The 26,765-nt window shown below is 36.8% G+C and overlaps 1 protein-coding gene across 7 annotated transcripts in view; it reads left to right on the top strand.

Annotated features, from left to right (window-relative positions):
- EXOC4 (exocyst complex component 4) overlaps nucleotides 1-26,765 on the top strand; it is an 869,227-nt gene that overhangs the window by 60,093 nt on the left and 782,369 nt on the right. For all 7 annotated transcript variants that reach the window (XM_024130229.2, XM_024130235.3, XM_028489724.2 and 4 more), the window contains exons 4-5: nucleotides 5,367-5,551; nucleotides 11,914-12,023. In XM_024130229.2, the coding sequence (XP_023985997.1) occupies nucleotides 5,367-5,551; nucleotides 11,914-12,023 (295 nt within the window). The remainder of the gene's footprint in view (nucleotides 1-5,366; nucleotides 5,552-11,913; nucleotides 12,024-26,765) is intronic.

Genomic DNA, 26,765 nt, shown 5'->3' with positions numbered 1-26,765 from the left:
AATCTCTATCCACAGCAATCAGAGAAGAAAAAGAAATGAAAGGAATCCAAATCAGAAAAGAAAAAGTAAAGCTGTAACTGTTTGCAGATGGCATGATAGTATACATAGAGAATCCTAAAGATGCCACCAGAAGAGTACTAGAGCTAATCAATGAATTTGGTAAAGTTTATGTACAGATTCAGTGCAATCCCTATCAAATTACCAGTGGCATTTTTCACAGAACTAGAACAACAAATTGTAAAATTTCTGTGGAGACACAAAAGACCCCGAATAGCCAAAGAAGTCTTGAGGGGGGAAAAAAAACGGAGCTGGAGGAATCAGACTCCCTGACTTGAGACTGTACTACAAAGCTACAGTAATCAAGACAATATGGTAGTGGCACAAAAACAGAAATATAGATCAGTGGAACAGGATAGAAAGCTCAGAGATAAACTGATGCACTTATGGTCAGCTAGTCTATGACAAAGGAGGCAAGGATATACAATGGAGAAAGCACAGTCTCTTCAATAAGTGGTGGTGGGAAAACTTGACGGCTACACGTAAAAGAATGAAATTAGAACACTTCCTAACACCATACAGAAAAATAAACTCAAAGTGGATCAGAGACCTAAATGTAAGACCGGACACTGTAAAACTCTTAGAGGAAAACAGGACGAACACTCTGGCATAAGTCACAGCAAGATCTTGTTTGGTCCACCTCCTAGAGTAATGGAAATAAAACCAAAAAGAAACAAAGGGGACCCAATGAAACTTAAAAGCTTTTGCAAAACAAAGGAAACTACAAACAAGATGAAAAGCCAACCCTCAAAATGGGAGAAAATATTTGCAAACGAATCAACGGACAAAGGATTAATCTCTAAAATATATAAACAGCTCATGCATCTCAATATTTAAGAAAAACAACCCAATCAAAAAATGGATAGAAGACCTAAATAGATGTTTCTCCAAGGAAGACAGACAGTTGGCCGAGAAGCGCATGAAAAGCTGCTCAACATGACTAATTATTAGAGAAATGCAAATGAAAACAACCATGAGGTGTCACCTCACACCAGTTAGAATGGGCGTCATCTGAAAATGTACAAACAACAAATGCTGGAGAGGGAATGGAGAAAAGGGAACCCTATTGCACTGTTGGTGGGAATGTAAATTGATACAGCCACTATGGAGAAAACAGTATGGAGGTTCCTTAAAAAATTAAACATAGAATTACCATATGCCCTAGCAATCCCACTCCTGGGCATATACCCAGAGAAAACCATAATTCAAAAAGACACATGCACCCCAGTGTTCAGTGCAGCACTAACACAATGGAATATTACTCCGCCATAAAACGGAACAAAATTGGGTTATTTGTAGAGACGTGGTTGGATTTAGAGACTGTCATACAGGGTGAAGTAAGTCAGAAAGAGAAAAACAAATATCATATATTAACGTATATATGTGGAACCTAGAAAAATGGTACAGATGAACCAGTTTTCAGGGCAGAAATAGAGACACAGATATAGAGAACAAACGTATGGACACCAAGGGGGGAAAGTGGCGGGGGTGGTGGTGGTGGTGGGATGAATTGGGAGTTTGGGAGTGACATGTATACACTAATGTATAAAACAGATAACTAGTTAGAATCTGCTGTATAAAAAAATAAAATTCAAAAAAAAAAAAGGTGTGGCATACCTGAGAATTCTAGAAGGTCACAGAGATCATTTGACACATGAATTCATCGTATTTTGATCTGTGAGTTGATGTCTAGACAGCATTTTCCATTGAACAGTTCCACTGTATGTTGTCTGATCTTTCATCTGCCGTGTCTTGTCCTGTAATTTAAATATTTGTGACAGTATTCATTGTTGTATGTCACACTTCTGAAACCGATTTTGATTATTTCTCAAAGAATGAATCTGTTGCTGTCCACTTGAATCCAGCTGCATCTCTTGAATTCCTGTTGATGTTTCATCAGTGTGTTATTTAAAAAGTGCTCTGCAGTCATTAAATTTAGAAAACAGCGAAATAATTTACAAAATGGCCACTTCCCATACATTAAAGAAAAAAATGCTTTGGTGGTATTTTTATCAGTAATTACGCACATTTCTAACTGTAGATGGATATTTAAGGATTTGTCCTCTAGTAAAGGCTAAATGTTAGGAAATGCCTAGAAACCAGACCCCCCAGTACAACAGAAGTAATCATCAGTGATGGTTGGATTGACTGCTGCCCCACCAAGTTTTCCTTATGTGTAAGCTTTATGGTACAAGCTACTTAAAACCACAGAAGGTAAATATCAGGTTTCTAAACTGATGTTCTAGAGATGAAATAGATGCTTTGACAACTATTTTCTGCAAATTGTTTCGAGTACCACTAAGCAAGGTTAGAGTCAGGGAAGATAGTGGCCTTGCTTAGCTTTCATAATTACAGCTTTATAAATAGACTTTTAATTTGTGAAGGCCAGAAAATAAAGCACTGTATCTTCATACAGAAATAGAGGCTGTTTTCCTATTTGTGGTAAGGTTTTTAAATCTTTGAAGTTGTGAGACTACTCTTGATTGTATATATGGTAACTGTACTTGTATTTTGGGTCAAGAAAACATATTCAGAAAGTTTGTTATCTACGTGGTTAATAGTAGTTCCATGATGGAAACAGTACTTTAGTGAAAATGCTGCCTTAAAACATGTTGGAAACACCCTCCGAGGTTTCTTTATCCACGTGATAAATAGGTTCTGTTAAAAATAACGTGAGGAGCCCTCAGTATGTGCCAGGCACTGTGTTGCTAAGTGCTTTACCTACATTTAAGAAAAATTAAGTGGCTTTGAAAGTTGACATTGTCATATAGTTTTGTACTTGGAACGTGAGCTGTTTGGGTTAAAAATTTTCATGCAAATTCCTACAGACAAATTGAGTGTGGACGTGCAGTGGGTGGTTTTTAAGCTTAAATATCTCAGCTGGATTTAATTACCTTGAGGGCTAAGGCTACATGATGGGCCAGTGGTTTACCAAATTATTTTTCATTTTCTGAATCTTGATGTCACTAAAGGTTAATGCATCCTCTTTTCTCTGCTAGAGACCTGAGTTAAAATCCATTTTCGAGCACACGTGTAAATGAATTTGTTGTTGTTTTTCCTCCTTGGGGACACTTTGGTCATTTCGTGAGGCAGCTTTTCCATTTGGAATTGCCCGCAGCTTGCACCAGGCGCAGGGGCTCTCATGGCGGGGGCGGTTGCAGGTCAGCCTGAAAATGAACTGGCAGGCTTCAGAGGGCAGAGCCGGCCCAGGGCTTGTCACTCTTTCATTCCTCGATTCTGTCTTGGTTAACTTAAGGAAACGTATTTGTGGCTGACATTTCATTATAGTACATCACAAAACAAGTGATGTGTTTGTGGCTAAGCCATTGCATTTTCCTCCCCAGCTCAGGCCGGTTTGTATTTGGCAGCTACAAAGCTTTCTGTATTCACTGTCCGCGCTCTCCGAAGTGACTGCGTATATACTGGGATAGATCTGTGATCAACATTTTTGATCACTGATCTTTCATGACTTCTGTTATCGATTGATTGTTTTTGTATAAATGCTTGATTTTTTTTTTTTTTTTTTTTCGCGGGCCTCTCACCGTTGTGGCCCCTCCCGTCGCGGAGCACAGCCTCCGGACGCGCAGGCTCAGCGGCCACGGCTCACAGGCCCAGCCGCTCCGCGGCACGTGGGATCTTCCCGGACCGGGGGGGGAACCCGCGTCCCCTGCATCGGCAGGCGGACTCTCAACCACTGCGCCACCAGGGAAGCCCTAAATGCTTGATTTTTTAGGTAGTGTTATTAGTTATTGCCTTTATCTGTACAAACGAGGAACATTTAGATGTATAACCAAAGCAGGGAATGGTCATTGCACATTAATTCCTTCAGGGAGCTTGGTAGGGCTCTTTTCCCTGAGTTCAGCTCGTAGTCAACTCTTCTCCATTACTGTTGTTATTATTACTACTACTACTGCTACTATCATTATTCTTCTTTGTGTTTCTCTCTTCTTTTTTTTCTCCCAAGGAATAGTACCTCTTCACTTTGTTTCTTCTTTAAGAAAAATATGTAAGGTCTTTACACATAGAAAGACATAAATAAAATTTTATGTACATGGATAAATGGGATTATATGATCCATACTGTCTTTTTTCCCCTTTGCAGTTCTCACTTTGGTTTCAAAGTGAATTATTCCAAATTCCGAGTCCCTCGTCTTGTCCATTTGTTGTCGGTATTCCTACACCATTTTTATTCATTCAATCCTTTTTGTCGTAAAATGTCCCAAATTGCACTTTATGCCAAGAGAATCTCCCTCTTCATAGTTTATTTTCTGTTCACCTTTCAAATCCCGTTTCTTCTATCAAACTGAATCAGTCCGAGGAGAGGTGGTGACTGCTGTTGTCTGCTTGTAACATTCATGTAAAAATGCATTTTCCTCTGTGTGTATGTGAATATGAGAAAGAGCTTGAGATGACTGTAAATATACTTGTAGACTTAGGCTAACCAAGCTCTGATTCATGATGGCCACGAGAATTATTAAAAAATTGATATAGTGTGCTTTTATTGAGTCTTAGTCATAAGAGGCTAAGTTTGACAAAAAGTTGATCTAAATCATTAGTATGTGGACTTCTTGTGAGGATATAAACATTATAATTATTTCAGTAGGAGGTCATTTTACTTGTGTCCATGGATAGGCAATGTGTGTGGGAATAAATAGTATGTACAGCTTTGCTGAGGTGCTTTAGATGCCTTCATGTTTACCATGATTGTTTTCTTCAGCATTATCTGTCCCCACTGTTAAACCCTTCAAGAGCAGAACTGGGCCTATCCACATTACACTGAAAGTCTGAAGAATGCTGATAAAGTTCTCATAAACTCTTTTGACAGTATCTTTTCTTTTTATTTTTTAAAAATTTATTTCTTTATTTATTTTTGGCTGCGTCGGGTCTTCGCTGCTGTGTGTGGGCTTTCTCTAGTTGTGGCGAGCGGGAGCTACTCTTCGTTGTGGTGCGCGGGCTTCTCATTGTGGTGGCTTCTCTTGTTGCAGAGCACGGGCTCTAAGGCGCGTGGGGTTCAGTAGCTGTGGTACGTGGCCTCAGTAGTTGTGGCTTGCAGGCTCTAGAGCCCAGGCTCGGTAGTTGTGGCACATGGGCTTAGTTGCTCCGCGGCATGTGGGATCTTCCCGGACCAGGGATCAAACCTGTGTCCCCTGCATTGGCAGGCAGATTCTTAACCACTGGACCACTGGGGACGTCCCGACAGTATCTTTTAAAAGATAGTCTTTCATATTTATAATATTACTAGATTATTTCATCGTCTTAATCTTTTTTTTTTTTTTTTTTTTTTTTTTTTTTTTTTTTTGCCCTTTTCAGGTGTCTGCAGTCGAGTCTTTGGAGGGGCCCCTGCTCCAGGTGGAAGGACTGAGTGACCTTAGGCTGGAGCTTCACAGCAAGAAGATGAACCTCCACTTAGTTCTCATAGATGAGCTGCATCGGCACCTGTACATCAAATCCACTAGCCGAGTTGTGCAGCAGAACAAGGAGAAAGGCAGGATGAGGTTGGTTAAAGAGGCTCTTTGCTACAGTGTCTTGTGGCCATGTAGAATTTTAAGGAATATTATTTGTTTCCCAGACTATTGTTATATTTTACTTCTCTTTTTAACATACTGTCTCTGAAAATGTAAGATAGTTTTATGATACCAAATACTCCACGTTCTGAGGGCTGACATTCAAAGTTTGTTCATTCCCTCACTGCACATTTCTTGTGGTCCTTTTATGTAAAGATACATAAGAAACATTTACTGTGGGTCTGTAACTGGATCAGAGAGACCTCTGGTATATCTCAGAAGGAAGAGAAAAGAAATCCTTAAATTGGATAGTGAAGTCCGCCTAATTAAGAAATATAGGTGTATGAATATGAAGTTAGAAGACTCTTTGTTACTTAGGGCTGTGTTCAGCTTTGGACAGTCCTCTTTCTGGAGTAGTTTAGGCAAGGTTTAGAGAGAGCATTTTTTTTTTTTTTTTTTTTTTTTTACTCATCATTGTATCACAGTCCTATGTTGAAGGGCCTGGGTGGACTCAGGACATTTATTAGGTTAGGAGATACCTGGTAGGGAATAAGACCAGATGGTAAGACAGTAGAACGTTGGCGTTATTAACATGTATCAGATAGCTGTGCACATCATATGTCCTTCCAACATTCCTTTAAAATAGCCATAAGATTCTTCAGAGGGCAGTTGAGCACTATATACTGTTGATACTTTTTCATCAGGCTATAGCTGAGAGGAGCACTGGAAGCAGTGCATGCTGGGAATGAAGTCTATAAAATCCTGTTCTGTTCAAACCAGAATTTCCAACTTTGTGTGTGATGCTTCAGTTTAGTCAGAGACCCTGACAGAGAAAGAAGTTTCCATCTCTTTTCTGCAGATAGGCACTAGAAAAACTTGGGCACACAAATTGAGCTAAGGGTTATGTACCTTACTTAGACTTAACTTCAGCACTGTCTCTGAATACAATCTTGTTGGAGAGTAAAGTGGTGGATGGGAGCTGTGCTAAGGAAATACCTTCCAGAGTGTCTGGTGGTAAATAGCAGATCTAAATAGATTTCTACCCGTGCAAGGATTAAAAACAAACAAAATAACCCTTATAAGCCCAAGGGAAAAATACTTATTTTCCCTTATGCTATAGAATAAGCATTAGGGACAAAGCATTAAGTTGAGGTCTCAAAGAAGAACATTTATTTGAAGAAAAAGATTTATAAGGCAAAATAGGAAAAGTTTAGGAGACTTAAGCTCAAGTTTCTCAAAAGATGCAAGATGATGTAGTAGGTTAGAATTTTGCTCAAAATTATCACCCTTTCCCCTCCAGTTGAGTGGGAGGAGTGTATTTCCTTCTCTTTGATTTTTGGGCTCTTGCTTTTGCTGATTGTTAGCATGTAACATGAGGGGCTTGAAATTCGCTTGTGCCAGAGAGCATGCCCTGTCATGCCTCTGCCATTGCCATGATGGCACTGGTCCCGGGGGAGGAGGAGAGACATGTGGAATCGAGCCATGTTCAGCTGAGCTGCCTAGCCTGAATCAGCCAGTCACAAAAATATGTGCTTATTGTTGAACATGACTGAGATTCTGTGGTTGTATGCAGCAAGCATATAGCTTCTATGAAATGGTAATGGGGAGCTATATGAATGGGATTGGGAGAAATGCAAAAAGAACTAACTGCAACAGTTATGTATGCATGAGTAGGTCTGTGTGTATGCATGAGTAGGGGTGTGTGTGTGTGTGTGTGTGTGTGTGTAGGGATGGACGGACTCCTTTCTGTTAAATGTTTTGGAAGACAGTATACTATAATTATATTAGTAGATTATTTTCATTTTCTTTATATTTGCAAAAAAGAACATTTAATACCTTTATAAGCAGATAAAATCAAAAAATTATTTTAAAAACGGTTAATCCTTTTACTTGTTGCATGCATCCTGGTTTAATACTTGATCACCCCATTGTATTTCTTGCTCCCTAACTAAATTTTTCTTTTTATGTCTGTCTGTTTTCTTTTTGTTATCTTTCAGTGCTTCCCCCCGCCCTCCTGCTTTGCTTAGATTTTAGCTCCACTTTATTTTGTACCGCATGTCTTCAATCTTGGTTTATCATTTGCGACCATGACTGTTTTTGACTTTTCTACCCTCTGAATCATTATTCTTTCTGTACGTTCAGACAGATCTTAGAGCTATAGAGATTTACTGTGCCAGACATTCCTGATTCATTATTCTGTTACATTTTCTTACGAAGGGCATATTATCTTTGACAGACACTTCTCAGCTGAGTTTGATTTGACAAACTTTTATGAGCACTTGCTCTTTGACAGGTCCTGTGCCAGCTGTTGGGGTTATAGGGTGAATATATTAGTTATTAGATTTACAACTTAAAGTTCAACTCACCTCTGTTAAGTTTCAGTTTGATAATAAAGTTAACCAAATGACCTGCTGCTGTGAATTTTGGGCATAGTTGGACATATTTATTAAGTGAAGGAACAGAAATAAGTTATAATTAAAATGCAAATATTTAATAAGCTGTTAGCACTTCTAACCCTTCTTAAAAAAAAAAAAAAGACTTCATGGCTTGAAATACTGAAATCAGACACATTTTGAAGTAGATCCTTACTAGTTGGATGAGTGTTGAATGTCCAGAAAGTCCTAGGAGTTACGGTGGTAGGGGGTTGTTTTTGGTATGGTTAAATTTGCTTTATAGCTTTCCTGTCTGCCACCATGTGGTTATTAAATAGCAAACCACTCAATTACAAGATACAATTACTGATTTTGGGGGGGCTGTCTTATACTGGGAAGGATTTTATGTGCATCACCTGTCTTAACTCGCTGTGAATGATTCTGAATGGATTTAAAGTAAAAATTTATAATCATAGATCTTTAAGAAGAAAAATAATTTCTGTCAGTATTTCTTTGAAATAAAGCTGTTCAGAGGATTCATACTAATTAGAAACTCAAAGAACAATCTGATTTTTTTGTGTGTGGTAACATTGGTTTATACATTGTATTGAATGTAAGTTTCACGTGTGCAACATTATCTTTTGACTTCTGTATACGCTACAGCCTACAGCGTGCTCACCACCAAAAAATTATTATCCGTCACCCTTCAGTTGACCCACTTTACCTCTTCTGCCCTCCTCCCATTCCTCTTCCCCCTGGTAACCACTATGTTCTCTGTATCAGTGTTACTTGTTTTGTTCTGGTTTGCTCATTTATTTTGTTTGTGTTTGGTTTTTATATTCCAAACATGAGTGAAATCCTAGAGTTGTCTTTTTTTGTTTATTTATTTCACTTATCCTAATGCCCTCAATGTCCATCCATGCTGTTGCAAATGAGGACGATTTCATATTTTTTATGGCTGAGTAGTATTCCATTGTGTGTGTGTGTGTATCACATCTTCTTTATCCATTTATCTGTTGATGGGCACTGAGGTTGTTTCTGTATCTTGACCACTGTAAATAGTGCTGCTATGAACATAGGATGCATATATCTTTTTGAATTAGTGTTTTTGTATTCTTTGCATAAATACTCAGAAGTGGAGTAGCTGGGTCATATGGTAATACTAGTTTTAATTTTTCCAGGAATCTCCATACTTCTTTCTGTAGTGGCTGCACCAATTTACATTCCCACTAACAGTGTATGAGGGTTCCCTTTTTTCCACATTTTCTCCAACATTTGCTATTTCTTTCCTTTTAAGAACAATCTAGTTTTGATTTTATTTTTTTGTTCTCAAAAATACTTCCTCTGAGAGATTCAAAACCCTTTGAAGGTATTAAGTAATACTTCTCAACTTTATTTCTGATGTATGTATTTCTTTATTTCAACTTTTCTCTCTTCTGAAATGGAAACTAAGGTATGTGATATTCTATAGTAGTAGGTACCTTTCTGTTGAGTTTCACGTCTGAGGTAGCTACATGAGTGGGTGTGCCCCCTGTCTCTTGAACTCTTAAGACTAAGTCCTTCCATAAAAGAACAAGAGAAAAACCAGAAGTCGTTTCCAGAGTTACTTGCCTTTGGGTTAGTGTTCACAAAGGAGAAAATTGAAGCGCGAGGGAAAATTTTAGAAAGAGAAAAGTCTATGCAAATAGTTTTACAGTAAATTGACTTTCTAAGAGTTTATTGATGGAGTTTGAGGGCCCTTCTGGCTCTGATAATAAAGTCAGCAGGTTATGTTTTTTCAGAGTTAAAATGGCAAGCCATTTATCACCCTATATTTAACTGAAATACATGTTTAAGTTGAAACTGAGAAAATGATTGTAGGTTTTAATCTAAAGTGAATCATGTGCACATCTGTATTTATAGAAGTGTGTATTATACTTACAGATATACATAGCACTGTGCACACACATCTGTACTAACTGCTGCCTCATTTACAGCCTTGGCGGGCAGTATTCCAGCTATGTACCTGAATTTCCTGCTAATGGATACCTTCATTTATTAATGCTTTAAAAATAACTCCTCCACGTCTGTTTTGGATATATTTATTAAATTTATCATATCTTTTTTCTATCATGTAAAATTGAAATTAACTTCTTCCTAATTATTCAGTAACAGCACTGTAAACATCAGTGGTTATCCTCTGTCTCTTTGGGCATGTGTATCCAGCGGCTGGGGAGATGTGTAGAGCTAGTTTTCCAACTGTGAGTAAAATGCAGGTAGAAGAAGGAGAGGTAGCTGAGGAGAAAAATGAGAATACAGCAGTAGTCAGTATAGAAAAGATGAATGGATAAATCTGATCAGATTGATTGTATGATTAGGCTATTGTAGCCAGTCAGTGGATTTGGAGGCTCTTTTGGGTTTTCTTAAGATAGTGTAGGCAAATAGGAACTTACAGCTTTATATTGGAGGAGGACAGTCACTGGAACTATGTCAGTTCAGATCCTGGTAAATGCTATTTCTGTTACTTTTATGTCTCATTCCTCACTTGAGGTTTCGCGTTAGTCTGCAAATGATTCCAACACTTGGAAATGCATGAAGTTGGGTATAGCTCATATCTTACACATACTTGGATGCTCGGTGCTGAGCGAAGTGCCAAGCACATAACAGATGCTGAGACTTGTTTGAGTAATGCTTCCCCCTTCCCTGTAATAAGTGAAAAGGAAGAAGCTAATGAGTGCCATAGTTAACCTCCGGGCCTAGGACAGTGGCTGTAAACATTGTTAACACTAGATAAAAATAATACCTTGAAAGTTAATTTTGCCTTTTAACCTAAAGTTTGTTTTTCAAAGTTTTCTGAAACATGTTTTTTTATTGGCTTAGAAATATGTACCTTGCATGTGGGAAGTTTCAAAGGAGTGGTGGGAGGGAGATGGGGGATATATCACTGTAGGGGGTCAATGTTCAAACTTCCACACATTGTTTTTCTCCCATTTGGGGGAAGGTTTCTTGAAGGTGTAGTCTTGTTCCTGCTCCCCTCTGTCTGCCCTCCCTTTACAGCCCACTTTGAGAATCACTTCCGTGGTAGCCACTCTTACTGGTGATGTTATTGGGACTGGAAGGAGGTGAGAACTATGGCTTTGACCTGTCTATCCTTGGAACATGAGTTAGAGAAGCTTTTCTGTTAGAGATGCAGTGTGGTTAGATGATTCAGTTTCTTCAGGGTAGGGCACAGGTGTTATTTGCCTTGGCACTGCCTACATTCTTGGACTTAACAGATGCCTGTAAATGGGAATTATCTTGAAAATTTGTTTTTTATAATCTTTGTGTCATTTAAAATTAATGTGTTTATTTTGGAGACTCTAAAGTTAATTATTAAGATGAGTTGCTAGGCCTTTTTGGAAAAGGTGAAATGGGTAATCAAATACTGAATTAACCTGTTTGTGATTCCTTAAATCATCTTTTACAAACCTGATTCTCAACTTGATGAAATTTATGAATCTTTTTTTTTAAAGGAAACTAAGTACAGTGAACTCCCAGTATATGTCAAAAAAAAAAAAAAAAAAGGTCCAGCTTGAAAAACACAAGTTAATCTAGGCTTAACTACTTAAACTTTCATTCAGTTATCATGATAAGGTGTTATTTGATCTTTCTTTGCTGATAAATTAATTTTAATATAGAAACAAAGGGGGTTCTGAAGTTGTGTGGCAGAATTTGGTTATAAGGTGGTCATCCAGATGATCAGAATATACTTAAACTATTTTTTTAACCTAGTATTGTAATAAAAAGATAAAAATGTAAATACTGATATTTGGAATCCTTCAAATACATTTTTATTCCCCTGTCTGTGACCGCCACTTTACTTGAAATAGACTTGAGATATTTGAAGTCAGAGTATAAAGAGGGTTCATGACAGAAGGAAAGCAATAAAGGATGGGCATGTTGTGGGACTTAAGTTGATTTTGGAGAAAGTGCTAAGTAACTACTGCTACTTTCCCCCTTCAGCTCCCTCATGAAAGATGCTTCTCCTGTTCCTCTGCTTGATGTTACAAACGTTGCTACTCCTCGAAAATTCCTCGATACCTCTCAGTATTCTACTCCTGGAAGCTCAAGTGGTAAGTATTTAATTTTTCAGCCACTCTACTTCTTTTTGGTGGGCTGCGGTTCCTGGGCCCAGGCCTGGGGAAGCCTGCGCCGCCAGGGTTGGGAGGGCCTGAGGTTACTGCCTTGGAGCCTTTGATCAGCCCTTTGCCGCCCTCAGAGGGAAGAAGATAGAAGATGATTGGTTGGGCCTATTGCATTATCAGTTTTAAAAACTGGCAGCTGAAGCTGGCCTGTCTGCTGATTCCAGCTGTGTTTTGTTTGACCAGCACTGCTTGTTCTTCTGAAGTTGAATTTGAATGCTTTTTGATGGAGCATATGCTTTTTGTTTTGATGTTTTGCTGTAACTTCTGTTGATCCTGTTAGCTTTTACCCAGCTGCTGCACATAGTACGTTCCTGGTCTGGTCCGTGAGAACTTTTGAGTCTGTGACCCCTGCCCTATATCTTGATTCCTTGTATCTTCCAGTGGCCTCTCCACGTCTACACGTGCCTGCATGTGTGTGTGTGTGCATGCGCAGACGCACACAATGCGCTTTGAGGACATATCCACAAACTAATCTTGTTTCTTCCTGCGCAACCTAATATTGTGTTGAATAAGACAAAGGAGAGCCTTTTTTTTTTTTTTTTTTTTTTTTTTTTTTGCGGTATGCGGGCCTCTCACTGTTGTGGCCTCTCCCGTTGCGGAGCACAGGCTCCGGACGCGCAGGCTCAGCGGTCATGGCTCACGGGCCCAGCCGCTCCGCGGCATGTGGGATCCTCCTGGACCGGGGCACGAACCCGTGTCCCCTGCATCGGCAGGCGGACTCTCAACCACTGTGCCACCAGGGAAGCCCCAGGAGAGCCATTTTTGCCTATATTTAAAGTTGGGGGAGGGAAGGTGTACTTTGAATATGGATGCAAAGATTTAAGGGAATTCTTCTGGAGTGGCTCAGACCTGCCCCATCAGAAGGTTCAGCTCAGCTGGATTCAGACCTTCTGGACCTCTGCAAACACCTGCCCTGCTTGTTGCAGCTTTGGACTAGGGAGAAGGTGACTGGGTGTTTTTTGTGGGCTGTCCCACAGTTGCTTTTGTGTGACGGCTAAAGTTCTCGATGCCTTTTAAAGGAAATAGTAATATTGATTATCATTGGCTTTTCAGATAAAACTTAGTTCTTACTAGTTCTGTAGTCCTATAGAGCTTGAAATGATGAAGAGGTAGAAAAATAATTTGGATTCAGGCAATGTGTTTTGTGCAACTAACTGAAAGTGTTTCTTTTGAGAGCCTAACAATATATTGTTGCTGGGGCATATTTAATTACTTTATAAAATATAATTTAATTAAAATTTAGGGTTATTTAGGCTTGGAATCTTGAAGATTATTGCTTTTACTGTAGGAAAAGTATAGGAATTGCTTTATAATAATTTTTTCTATTAGTCTTAGTTACTGATTTTTTTTTTCCTAAAACCCACACACTTATTTTTATTATGACACTTTACAAAGGTTTGTGCTCAAGCTTCTTCCTGGAATTAACAGGTTTTGTTTTCTCCCCCTTTCTGTTGTAATATTGCTGTTCTTTGAATTTTGACACTGCTTTGAGCTGTTATAGAGTGTGGAATTATAAAATAGAAAATGCATTTATACTTTTGATCTGTATTTTACCTCTACCTTTTGTGGAAATTACCAATTGTTAGATCTTTGTGTTTTTATAATGTGAATTATTGCTTAGCCTGGTTATATCAATTTACATAAATGTTGCTGAGCCAATGGCCAAGTGAAATAAAAATTTTAATTGTTCATGAAGAGATGATGGGTCAGGCATTTTGAAAATGAAAAATATAAATACCAAATAAGCTGAAGAAAATGCCAGTGATGGCAAATTTCAGTAGAAACTAATTTTGCAGCATCTATTATTTTTAATAAGACAGCTCTTCCTCTTTGCGCACTTTTCCTGTCAGGCCCTGTAGATAGCCTTTATCACTGAGTGGAGTACATAGAGACACTTTGACTTCAGCAATCTGTCCCTTTGTTCTTGGGGATGGCTCTGGAAGAACTGTGTGATAGATGAGTGGAGCTTGGGACCATTATGGAGACGGCTTGTAGATACGTGCACAAATCTTTCTTTTTAGAAAAGCTCATTTCCTTGACTGGAAGACTGTCGATCTCTTGATTTTTCTGGGGGGGTGACTGAAAAAGAAGGTAATTAAATTATTATTGATTGAAGTCAGTAGTAGCAGTAGTTAAGATGTGTTTAGTACCTTCTATCTGTGAAACAGTAGAAATAAGTGCTTTATGTGAATTAACTCATTCAGTCCTTCAGCGATCTTATGAGAGAGGCACTATTAGCCCCATTTTACAGATAAGAAAACCAAGACTGAGGGTGGTTAATAATGGGTTTAAGTTGACACAGCTGACAAATAGTAGCTGGGTTCCAGAGTATGCTCAGTTTGTTTTCCTGAAAATAAGGTATTATGGGACTTCCCTGGCATTCCAGTGGTTAATACTCCGCCTTCTAGTGCAGGGACAGCGGATTCGATCCCTGGTCGGGGAGCTAAGATCCCACTTGCCTCGTGGCCAAAAAACCAAAATATAAAACAGAAGCAATATTGTAACAAATTCAATGGAGACTTTAAAAATGGTCCACATCAAAAAAAATCTGAAAAAGAAAACAACAACCAAAAAGTAGGTATTAATTTTCTATTGCTACCGCAACAAATTACACCATACATTGATCATCTTACGGTTGAAGTCCGTAAGAAGTCCGACATGGGTCTCATTGGGCTAAAATTAAGGCTGTGGGCAGGGCTATGTTCCTACCAGAGGTTCTACAGGAGAATCCATTTCCTTGCCTTTTCCTGCTCCTAGAGGCTCTTGCTTTCCTTGACTTGTGGCTCCCTTCCTCCATCTTCAAAACCAGGGATGGTGGGTCACATCTTTCTCGGGTCACATCCTTTCCACCTCACATCTCTCTGACCCACTCTTCTGCTTCCTTCTTCCTCTCTTGTGGGCCCATGTGATTAAATTGATTCCCACCTGGATAATCCAAGATCCTTTCCCCACCTCAAGGTCCTTAATCTTAATTTCATGTGCAAAGTCTCCTTTGCCATGTAAAGCAGCATATTCACAGACTCTGGGTATTAGGACATGGATATCTTTCAGGGACCATTATTCAGCTTGTCACACTCTGCACTACCTATCTTCTGACTTAAGTTATTTTTAGGAGCCAATGTATAAAAATTTGACTTTCTTCAAATTATGTGTGAAGTCTTTGCAGTTCTAGTTTTTAGGACTATATTAATCTGGGTCACATTATTAAAGGGGATTGTATAAATGAGGAAGATATAAATTATGTAGAGAACTGCATAAACTGTTAGTAAATATAAAAGTGTGGGGTTGAAGAAATATACTATAATAAAGGACAGAAATTTTGTCTTATTCTTAATAATGAACAGTAAGTCCCGGGAGTCTATTTGTGAAGTGCTCTGCAAGTCAGCCTAGAAAGTAGTAGTCATTTTCAGCTGGATCTAAAGTGGGCATGTGTTTCTTTGCCCTTGAGGTGTGCTGGCAGCTCCCACCTTGCTGGTAGGTGGGGCTGGAGATGGAGGGGCTCAAGCCAGAGCCAGGTGTGAGTTAGGGCTTCTCTGTTCAATGGCCATCATTGCTTTATTGGGGATGCGGATGGGTCTCAGAGTCTTGGACCATAAACCCTGAGGGTCAGGGAGTTTAACATAGGCTCTTAAAGCTCCTCTGTCATCTTGTGAAATAGTAGGATTGAGGGTGTAATCCATTAGAACTAACATTTTTATAGAGGAAGTTGCAATAGGGAATCCCTGGGTAGAATAGATCTCCCATTGGGGTGCCATAAACTAAAGTTAGAGGTGATTCCTGAAAACTTTCAGATTATTATTAATTAAATGAGAATTTTGATGGCTTGTGAATGAGTCGTTTTTCAGATGTCTTATTTAGAGGTAGAGTTGTGAGTGACTTTTCTATGAGAGGTGTTCTTTTTTTAAAATTAATTTTATTTTTTATTTTATTTTTGGCTGCGTCGGGTCTTGATTGCTGCGTGTGGGCTTTCTCTAGTTGCGGCGAGCACTTCTTTGTGGTGCGTGGGCTTCTCATTGCGGTGGCTTCTCTTGTTGCGGAGCGCGGGCTCTAGGCGCGCGGGCTTCAGTAGTTGTGGCACACGGGCTTCAGTAGTTGTGGCTCGTGGGCCCTAGAGCGCAGGCTCAGTAGTTGTGGCACATGGGCTTAGTTGCTCCACGGCATGTGGGCTCTTCCTGGACCAGGGCTCGAACCCATGTCCCCTGCATTGGCAGGAGGATTCTTAACCACTGGGCCACCATGGAAGTCCCCGAGAGGTGTTCTTATCATAGTTTACATGTTATAGTTTGCAGGATACATTACATCATTCAACTGATGCAGCAGTCCTACAAGGTAGTTGGGGCAGGTACTGTTGTCATTATCAGTGACAACACTGATATTGTCACTGTTAAGATTATTATATGACATATTTAAGTGTACTATCAGGTGTTTAAGTTATCCTAAAAGTTGTATGGAATTATATATGTCTATGCATCATCTAATTAAAAAATAAAACATTTACTTACAAAATGCAAAATCAAGGCACAGATTGGCAGAAGCAAGCAACCCATTAAGAGGAAAATGATTAGCATCCACTTAATTTTCTTACATAATAATGAAGAAAAGCAATGGCATAATAAAGAACTGGGCAAATAATCTGCAATTCACAGAAGAGTCTATATACATGGAAAGATTGGCATTTATCTGACAGACGTTAAGTATTCAGAATATATAAAGAATCCCTATAAATCAGTGAAGCAAGCAAGTAGAAAAATAGGCAAAAATATGAACAGGCAGTTTGCATAAGAGGACACCTATGCTAGTAAATATATGAAAAACTGCTTATACTCCAGTTAATCAAGTCTTATTTTAAAAACTCATTTTACAAATGTGGAAACTGAATCCAGGGAGGTTGAGTGATTGGTCCAGGTTCAACCAAGATGCTAATTGTTGGAGGCTGGCCTCATGCTGTCCTCACTCTGAATATGTAAAAGATGTATTTTGCAAGCCTTTTTTCTATTATTCTCATCAGTCACAGTATTTTGTAATACACAGGGAAACTAAAGTCTAATTTAGAAACAGTAATTCAACTATAACTTAGGTAGAATGATGGGCGAAGTGTGGAGAAAAGCCAATAATTATAGTAAAATGTTGGTTTAAGTTTTTGGATTCCCAGTATGTCTTTTTATTTGGCAAATTGCCTTTGGAACGTTTTGACTGAGCAATTACTCCCAAGGTACACAGGCATTTCATTGTGACTTCTTTATTCATTTTATTCACACTCCTGCTGGGATTGCTGCGAATATAACTATAATGAAATTTGACTTCCTACTCCCTTCTGTTTTGGAACCAGCATAGGTTAAGCAATAAAACTTAAAGAGATCACAAATGAAATGATTTATTTTTCTTTTGCTGCTGTTTTCTTGATGTGTGTTTTATTTCATCAAACCTTGTTCTGAGACTTGATATTTATCTTAAGAATTTTGGGTCTGATATTTAAAAAATTCTCTTTACATGCGTTGGGAGCTATGAATCCTAACATAAAAGGAGATGAAGTTTCTCTTTTTGAAACTCAAATGTCTAGAATAGTGACGATCTGATTCTCCAGAATCGTGACACCTTTTGAGTTACTTCTGTCCTCAGGACAGGACCTCCCTTGGTAATTTTTTTTTAAAATTAATTGATTTATTTATTTTTGGCTGCATTGGGTCTTTGTTACTGCGTGTGGGCTTTCTCTAGTTGCGGTGAGCGGGGGCTACTCTTCGTTGCGGTGCGTGGGCTTCTCACTGCGGTGGCTTCTCTTGTTGTGGAGTATGGGCTCTAGGCACGCGGGCTTCAGTAGTTGCGGCAGGCGCGCTCAGTAGTTGTGGCTTGTGGGCTCTAGAGCTCAGGCTCAGTAGTTGTGGCGCATGGGCTTAGTTGCTCCGTGACATGTGGGATCTTCCCGGACCAGGGCTGAAACCCGTGTCCCCTGCATTGGCAGGCAGATTCTTAACCACTGCACCACCAGGGAAGTCCCCTCCCTTACTATTTTAAATCAACTGTTTCTGAAGTATCCTTGCATTTGCTCTTATTAAATATCTTTGACTTCTATGATTGGTCAAAAGTAGAGTTGAGGAATATATACAAGGGAGACAAAATAGAACTAATAGTTCAAATGTTTCTAAATGTAAAAATGAAGCAAGACCAGGGTTTTATTTTATGAAAATATTAATTTTTAATGTATAAAAATGTATTAATAATATAGTTTATAAATATGAATAAGTACTGTATAACCTATACACATATATAAATATATAGACCCAGAATTGCCAAAGTAAAGCTGAGGAAAAACAACAAAGCAGGAGGTGTAACCCTCCCAGACTTCAGACAATACTACAAAGCTACAGTAATCAAAACAGTGTGGTATTGGGACAAAGACATATGGATCAATATATAGAAACAATATATATAGTCTGCATCTACACATGTACAGCCTATATACACATATATATACATACACACAGTAAAAGTATGGAAACAAACAGCAAAAAGATACAGAATATAAATACGGGTATAACTCAGAGGTAGTGTGGGTTTGGTTCCAGACCACCACAATGAAGTGAGTCACAGGAAGTTTTTGGTTTCCCTGTGCATGTAAAAGTTATCTTTACACTATACTGTATGTAGTCTATTAAGTATGCAATAGCACTATGTCTAAAAAAACAATGTATATACATATCTGAATTAAAAACACTTTATTGCTAAAAGACGCTAACCATCATCTTAGCCTTCAGTGAGTTGTAATCTTTTTACTGAAGTAAAAAGGTGGAGGGTCTTGCCTTGGAGTTGATGGCTGCTGACTGATCATCAGGTGGTAGTTGCTGAAGGCTGGGAAGGCTGTGACAATTTCTTAAAAATAAGACAGCAATGAAGTTTGCCCTATTGACTGACTCTTCCTTTCAGTTGAACACTTAGAGGCCATTGTAGGGTTATTAATTGACCTAATTTCAGTATTGTTGTGTCCCTGGGTATCGGGAGGCCTGAGGAGAGGGGAACAGCCAGTCAGTGGAGCAGTCAGAACACACACAGTATTTATCCATTAAGTTTTCCATCTTACTTGGCTGTGGTTTGTGGCATCCCAAAACAGTTATAGTAGTTATATCAGAGATCACTGATCACCATAACAAGTATAATAATAATAATGAAAAAGTTTAGACAAATTGTGAGAATTACCAAAATGTGACAGAGTGAGCAAATGCTGTTGGAAAAATGGCACTGATAGACTTGCTTGACTCAAGCTTGCTGCAAACCTTCAATTTGTAAAAAATGCAATATCTGCAAAGCACAATAGAATGAAGCACAATAAAACAAGGTGTGCCTGTGTTCTGTATTTATTAAAATATTTATAATCAATATGTATTATAAAATATGAGTATTACATTATTCATGCATCAGAGATCAATATAACCATCACCTATGTACTTCCCACTAGATTAATAAATCTTACTGTTTTTCTATATTTGCTCCAGATTCTTTTTTAAAAAAATAAAACATTACACGTGTAATTGCAGCTCCCATGAATTCATGACTTCTTTCCCAATTCTTTCCTCTCCCTTCTACCCCAGAGGTTAGCTGCTATTTTGAAATTGTTGTGTATCTTTTTCCTGTATGTTTTCATACTTTTACTATGTGTATGTATGTATGTGTACTTTTTTGGGGCATTTGTCAAATAGAAACAATGCACGTAGTTTATATATATTTATATTTATATATAAATTTTATGTTTATACATGCAAACTGTATTGTCCTTTGAATATTTTAAGGCTTAAGTAAATTAATTTACTTATTTACTTAATTTTAATTATATAATTGCTTAATTAACTTATATAATACAATATGTATCATTCTACTACTGGAGTGTTTCATTCAACATTGTATTTTTGGATTTTCTCATGTGCTGTAACTTTAGTTTATTAATTTTACTACTGTCATAGTATTTTATTATATAACTAGATCATACTTTATTCATTCTGTTATAGATAGACAAGGTATAAGTTGTTTCTTGTTTTTCATGATTGGGAACCATACAGCAGTGAAGATTCTTGTACATATTTCTCTAGGACAGAGTTTCCCAGCCCCTGGAATGGTTTATAGTATATCTAAGGTAAACATTTCAGCCTTTGGAATAGCCAGTTGGGGCAGTCAGAATCCCTCGGCAAGTCCTTTCTAGCCACATGCAGCCACCTTCATATACCCTAGCTGTGCTATAGAAGTACTATTATTTTCTGTATGTGCCATGATGCCCAGGAGGTAGGGAAGCCTTGCTCTTAGGGTGCATGTGTGTGTATGGATAGGAATGTTGTGCCTTTTAAAGTTTACTTGCAATTGATTTTTAAAATAGTTATACCAATGTAAAATTCTCCAAGCAGTGCATGAGCTTTTGTTTTTTTACTTCTTGCTGTTAAAATTGGCTTTGTTAGACTTTAATTGTTACAAATTGATTTCTATAAATGTGACAGGTTTTGTGTTTTTATTTTTTAAATTTTAGATTGCATTTCTCTGGTTTTTAATAGTCTAATGGTTTCTAATGGTCTCTTTTGTGAATTGTCTATTGTTAGCACAGTCTTTTATTATGCCATTTATTTTCTTCCTTAAAATGTAAAAAAGCCAAGGGAATGCTAATAATTTTACTGTGAATTGCTTGCAGGTATCTCCTAGTTATAGCTTATCTTTGTCTTTATTTGTTATACAAATGTTTTAAAAAATTTAACTACATTAAAATAAAATATATCAGTATTTTTCATTATAATTTGTATTCCTTCTGTCTTAAGAAATCTTTTCCTACTATGATTTCATGAAAAAGTATTTATCTGTCTTAATATTTTACAGGTCTCTTTGGTCTCTTAAGCTGTTTGGATTTGTTTTCACTTATTTTATGAGGAACTGAATTTTTTACACATAGCCATTATTCCAGCATTTACTGGTAGTCCATCCTTCCCCCGCTGACTTAAAAAAAATTTTTTAAATAGACTTTTTGTTTAAAAATAGTTTTCAATTTGTAGAAAACTTACAAAAACAGTACACAGTCCCACTGATTTTTTTGCACTACTTCTATCATATTTCTATATATGTGGGTTTTCAGAGTCTTTGTTTCACTTGACTGTTGTCTGTTTTTGCACTGAGACCACACTGTTTTGATATTGATAGCTTTATTATTTATTTTGATGACTGGCAAGGGAAGTAGTCCCATTTTCCTTGTCTTCAAAATTATCTAGGCTATTCTTGGCCATTTACTCTTTTTTAAAAAATATATATATATATTGAAAAAAATATTTATTTGGCTGCACCGGGTCTTAGTTGTGGCACACGGGCTCTTTGCGGCATGTGGTATCTTTTTTAGTTATGGCATGCGGGATCTTTCTTAGTCGCAAGCTCCTTTAGTTGTGGCATGTGGGATCTAGTTCCCTCTCCAGGGATTGAACCCAGGCCCACTGCATTGGGAGCGTGAGTCTTAATCACTGGATCACAAGGGAAGTCCCTTTGCCCTTTACCCTTGCATATGTATGCAGTTTAGGATCAGAATGTTAAGTTCTATTAAAAACTCTGTTGGGATTTTGATTGGAATTTAATTTATATAGTAATTTGAGAGAATTTATGTCTTTTATTGTCTTCCCACCTATGAACTTCATTTAATTCTTTAGATCCATAAGTATCTTGCTCATCTTTTGTTAGATGTATTCCTAAGTACCTTATATTTTTTGTTGTTATTGAAATGGTATTTTTTTTTCTATGTTTTGTTTGGTTATACTTCTGAAAAGTTTGAATTTTTTTTTCTTGTTCATCTTTTTTCTAGCAATTTTGCTGAATTATTTTTTAAAAATTAGAAGAGTATATTTGAAAAATATATTTGTATATCTTCCTGGATTTTGTATGTAAACAGTTATAATGTCTTAGCTGAGGACAATTTTGTCTTTATTTGTTAAAAATGTAAGTTACTTTCCCCGCTTCTTTTTCTCTCTGTTAATTTTTCCGTAGCAGGAAAACCTGCAGTACAAAGTTGAATAGCAGAGGCAGTAGTGGGTCTTGCCTTTAATGGAAATGCCTCTAAAATGTCACCTTTCAGTGTGATGTTTACTCTTCATTTTTGACCAGTTATTTACTCTTACACTGCGTAGGAAGCTATAGATGCTATTTTTTTCTTTTTTGGTACCTACTGTGCTATAGAGATATTTAAAAAAATCTCAACCATCTATCTTTCTTCTTTCAAATGCAGTACATGTTCCAAGCTATGATTCTTGCCTGCAGCAATTATTAGGTCTTTTGCCAAGTTGTAGTTTTCGTCTGTCATTCTTTGTACTTTTACTATTTGGAAACTCCTGTGATAAAGAACTACCACTTCTGCATTTATTTATTCATTAATTACATCAGTAAGAATTCATGGATATTTATCTTGTTCTGTGAGTTATAATCAGTTGCCATCGTTATTTTGTTGCTTAATTTGTCCCAGATTTGGCTACTGGTAGCTCATTCAGCTTGCTTCCTGTGTCCTTCCAGTATGTCACCATCATTTGTTGGAGACTTCCTTACGTTCTGTTAGCTCAAGACATTTCAGGCTCACTTTTACTTTCCCTATCCTAGCCTTGGAATTAACCTTTTCTCTAATGAGCTCTGGTTTCTTTTATAAGTGAATGATACCTAGTAACCAAGATCTGTGTTCTAGTTGTAGTCATTGCTACTGATGTGTCATTACTGCAGTCCCTCTTAGATGACAGAACTAGGAAATAAATAAATTCATGTTTGTGTATGTGTATGTTTTTTTATTTATTTGCACAATTCTAGTATACACATAATACAATCTCAGGATTGCTAACCCATGAAAAACAACTCATGTCCCAGTGAAAATCAGATTTATTAATTTGAGTACAGTATTTGTGTACAGTTCTCTTTGCATACGGCAAGACTTCTGGTACGTGGTCAAAACAGTCAAAATTCAAAGTTACTTAGGCTAGTTCTTTTCTTCCCTAATTCATTCAGTATGGTTGTTTATTTGTAATACACTTAGATTCATTTCTTACTATTGATGTTTGTATTTTATTTGGTTCCCCCCAGATCCTGGTTGATTTCCATTTATTTATTTGGGGGTGGCATATGAAACATTATTATGTTCTAAGTGTCAGAATTATATAAACATATGCAGACTTGTCACCTGCCTTTCTCTTTTATCCTATTCCCAAGTCTCCTATTCCTTCTGTTCTTTTTCTACCCATCCCGTATAGTTAATCAATCTCATTAGTTTCTGGTTTATCCTTCTTGTGTTTTTTGCACAAAAAAGAAGATACGTGTATCTTTTCTTCTACCTCTCTTTCTTCCATTAAGGATAGGATACTCTCTTAAACTTTGCTTTTCTTCACTTTATAATATATCCTGGAAATCACTCCACATTAGTTCATAAAGATTTTTTTTTTACACTTTCATAGTACTCCATTGTGTTGATTTACCATAGTCAGTTACTCTCTTATGTATGGATATGTAGGTTGTTTTCAATATTTTGCCATTACAAGCAATGATGCATGACTGTGTATTTTCATATTGTTGGAGGTATATCATTAGGGTAACTATCTAGAAGAGGGATAGCTAAATGAAAAGATAAGCCCATATGTAGTTTTTTAAGGTATTGACAATTCTTCAGAAGAGTTGTACCAGTTTGCATTCCCACTACCAGTGTGTGAGAGTGATTGTTTTCCCCACAGCTTTGCCAACAGAATGTATGGCCATATTTTAAAATTTTTGCCAATTTGATAGGTGAAAATGGTTATCACAATATTGTGTAATTTGCATTTCTCTAAGAGTTTGAACAATTTTTCTTATATTTAAGATCCATTTTTATAATTTTTTTGTGAATTATCATTACAGTCATCCCTTGGTATCTGCAGGGGATTGGTTCCAGGACCCCCTGAGGATACCAAAATCCTTGGATGATCAAGTTCCTAATATAAAATGAATTTGCATATAACCTATGTACATTCTCTCGTATACTTTAAATCATTTCTAGACTATTTATAATACCTAGTGTATTGTAAAGGCTATGTAAATAGTTGTAGATACTGTGTAAATACTATGTAAATATTTGCCAGCATGCATCTAAATTCACGATTTGCTTTTGGGAACTTCTTGGAATTTATTTTCCCCCCAATATTTTCTATCCATGGTTGGTTGAATCTGTGGATGTGGAACTCGCAGATAAGGAGGGCTGACTTGTTCATCTGTTATCCATTTTTAAATTTTATTTTTAATCTATTAATATACGTTAATGGATTTTTAAAAAATTTCTCTATGTAGTATTGATTCTGTTTGCTAATATTTTATTTAGGATTTCTGCATGGATGTTCATGAGTAATAATGGCCTATGATTCAAATCGTACTAGATTTTGGTTTCAGTGTAATAATTTGCTTCATAAAAGGAATTAGGACGTTTTTCTTCATTTTCCATGCTCTGGAACAATTGATGGAGCATTGGAATTATCTGGTGTTTGAAGGTTTAGGAATTTCCCTGTGGAACCTTTTGGATCTGGTACTTTTAAATATTTTTACTTTCATTCTTTAATAATTTTTGGTTTCATCAATGTAAATTGTTCTCTTTAAACATTCTGTTTCTAGTGGGATCAATTGTAATAATCTGTATTTCTCTAGGAAATTATTAATTTCATTTATTCAGTTTTATTTACATAGAGGTCTATAAAGTTTTCTTTTATGGTTTTGAAATTTTCTTTTGTTTCCTGTTTGTCATTTATCTTTAATTTGTGCTGTCTCCCTTTTCTTCTTGATCAAAGTAGCTGATGGTTTGTCTATTGTGTCAGTTTTTTTTTTCTCCCAAGAAATAACCAGGATTTTGATTTATTGATTAGGTCTATTGTTTCTCTGTCCTCCAGCTCATTAGTTTCTGCTTCTATCTTTATTCTTTCCTTCTTCATGCTTTATTTTGGTTTATTTTTTTCCTACACTAGAGATTGAAATCATGTATTTTAATTCTTTCATTTTTACTGATAAAAGTATTTAGTGATAGGAATTGTTCTCTCGTTACTGCTTTAAATGTATCCCATAGACTCTTATCATTTACAAATATTTATTTCAGTTTTCATTTCCCCTTTCATCCAAGTGTTTTCAATAAAAGAATTTAAAATTTAAAGGTGAAAGGGTCTTTTGTGTTTGTTTTGTTTTTAATATTTTCTAGCTTTATTTTGTTGAATTCAGTGTTGCTTGTAATATTTCTGCTTTATAGAACTTATGACATTTTCTTTGTGACTTAATATATTATCAATTAAAAAAAAATATCCTAGGGGTACTTGAGAAGAAGATGCATTTTCTGTTAACAGGTGTAGAATTTGATATATATTCATGAAATTCACCTTATTTAATTATGTTGTTTAGGTCTTCTATCTCCATTCTTATTTTGTGTTTTTCTTCTATGTTTCCATCACCTATAGTTTTTGTTTAAAAACAGTGATTTCTGTTTTTTGGTATATGAATAAATAGTCATAACTATTGTAGTTTCGTTGTGAATTGTGCCTTTTGGCATTAGAAAATGCCTTTCATTGCCGTGGTTAATGCTTTTTGACTGGCATACTGTTCATTCTATATTTTTAGCCTTTCTGAATTGGCTTTAATATGTGTACAGCATATATAGTTTGGCCTTGCTTTGTAAGCCAAATTGAAAATTTTTTTTAATAGATGAGTTGAATCCATTGATATGTATTGATATGACTGATGTCTTCTGTCTCAACTGTATCATAGTATTTTGTAAATATGTGTATTATGTTATGTATGCTATCTTTTTTTCTCTCTGAGATGTGTGTTCTTTGCTCTTTAACTTATGCAGAATTTTTTTGTTTAGGACAGTTTTTATCCCCTGGTGGTTGTCTTTTAATGTATACCTTTAAAAAATGCTCTTAGCCTTTTTTCTTGTTAAACCTTTACTCTCAGATTTCTCTATTTTTATTGGTTATCCTTTAATTCCCATCTATTGCCTAGATAACAAACAATAAACTCACTCTATTTCTATTTTCCTCTTTCTCTAATGCCATTTTTTTAGTTGCATACTTTTACTTTTTTCACAACATACTACTACTTTTGCTTAGTTGTCTTCCACACTTTTGTTTTCGTATTAAATCTACATTTAAATATTCTAAATGTTCATCATTAGACTTTTTGTTGAAGTTTCCTAGTCATCTCTTGATTGGATGAAGTTCATTACCTAAAAAATTCCTCAAGGAAGTGGTCATGGGTGCACAGTTCCTTTATTTGAAAACATTTTTTGCTTTTTCCCTTTCCCTGTAGCCTTGATACTTAAAGGACAACTTGGGGATATAAATTCTTTGGTTTACACTTTCAATTATTGATTTTTTTTTTTTTTTTTTTTTTTTTTTACAAAATGCTATTTTATTGTTGTTTTCCTTTGAGTGCTTTAGGAAAATTCTGATGCCTAATTTTTTTTCCCCCTGTAAGTTCCTTGATTCTGTAGGCCTTAAGGATTTTTTAATCTTAGAAACTTAATAGTTTTAGTAGGATATGTCTTGAAGTTTTTTTTTTTTTTTTTTTGGTATGCGGGCCTCCCTCTGCTGTGGCCTCTCCCGTTGTGGGGCACAGGCTCCGGACGCGCAGGCTCAGCGGCCATGGCTCACGGGCCCAGCCGCTCCGCGGCATGTGGGATCTTCC

Source organism: Physeter macrocephalus, chromosome 5 (assembly GCF_002837175.3).
Source record: "Physeter macrocephalus isolate SW-GA chromosome 5, ASM283717v5, whole genome shotgun sequence".
NCBI classification, from domain to species: domain Eukaryota; kingdom Metazoa; phylum Chordata; class Mammalia; order Artiodactyla; family Physeteridae; genus Physeter; species Physeter macrocephalus.
The sequence above is the reverse complement of the archived record's forward strand: the minus strand, read 5'-3'. Positions and strand labels throughout refer to the sequence as shown.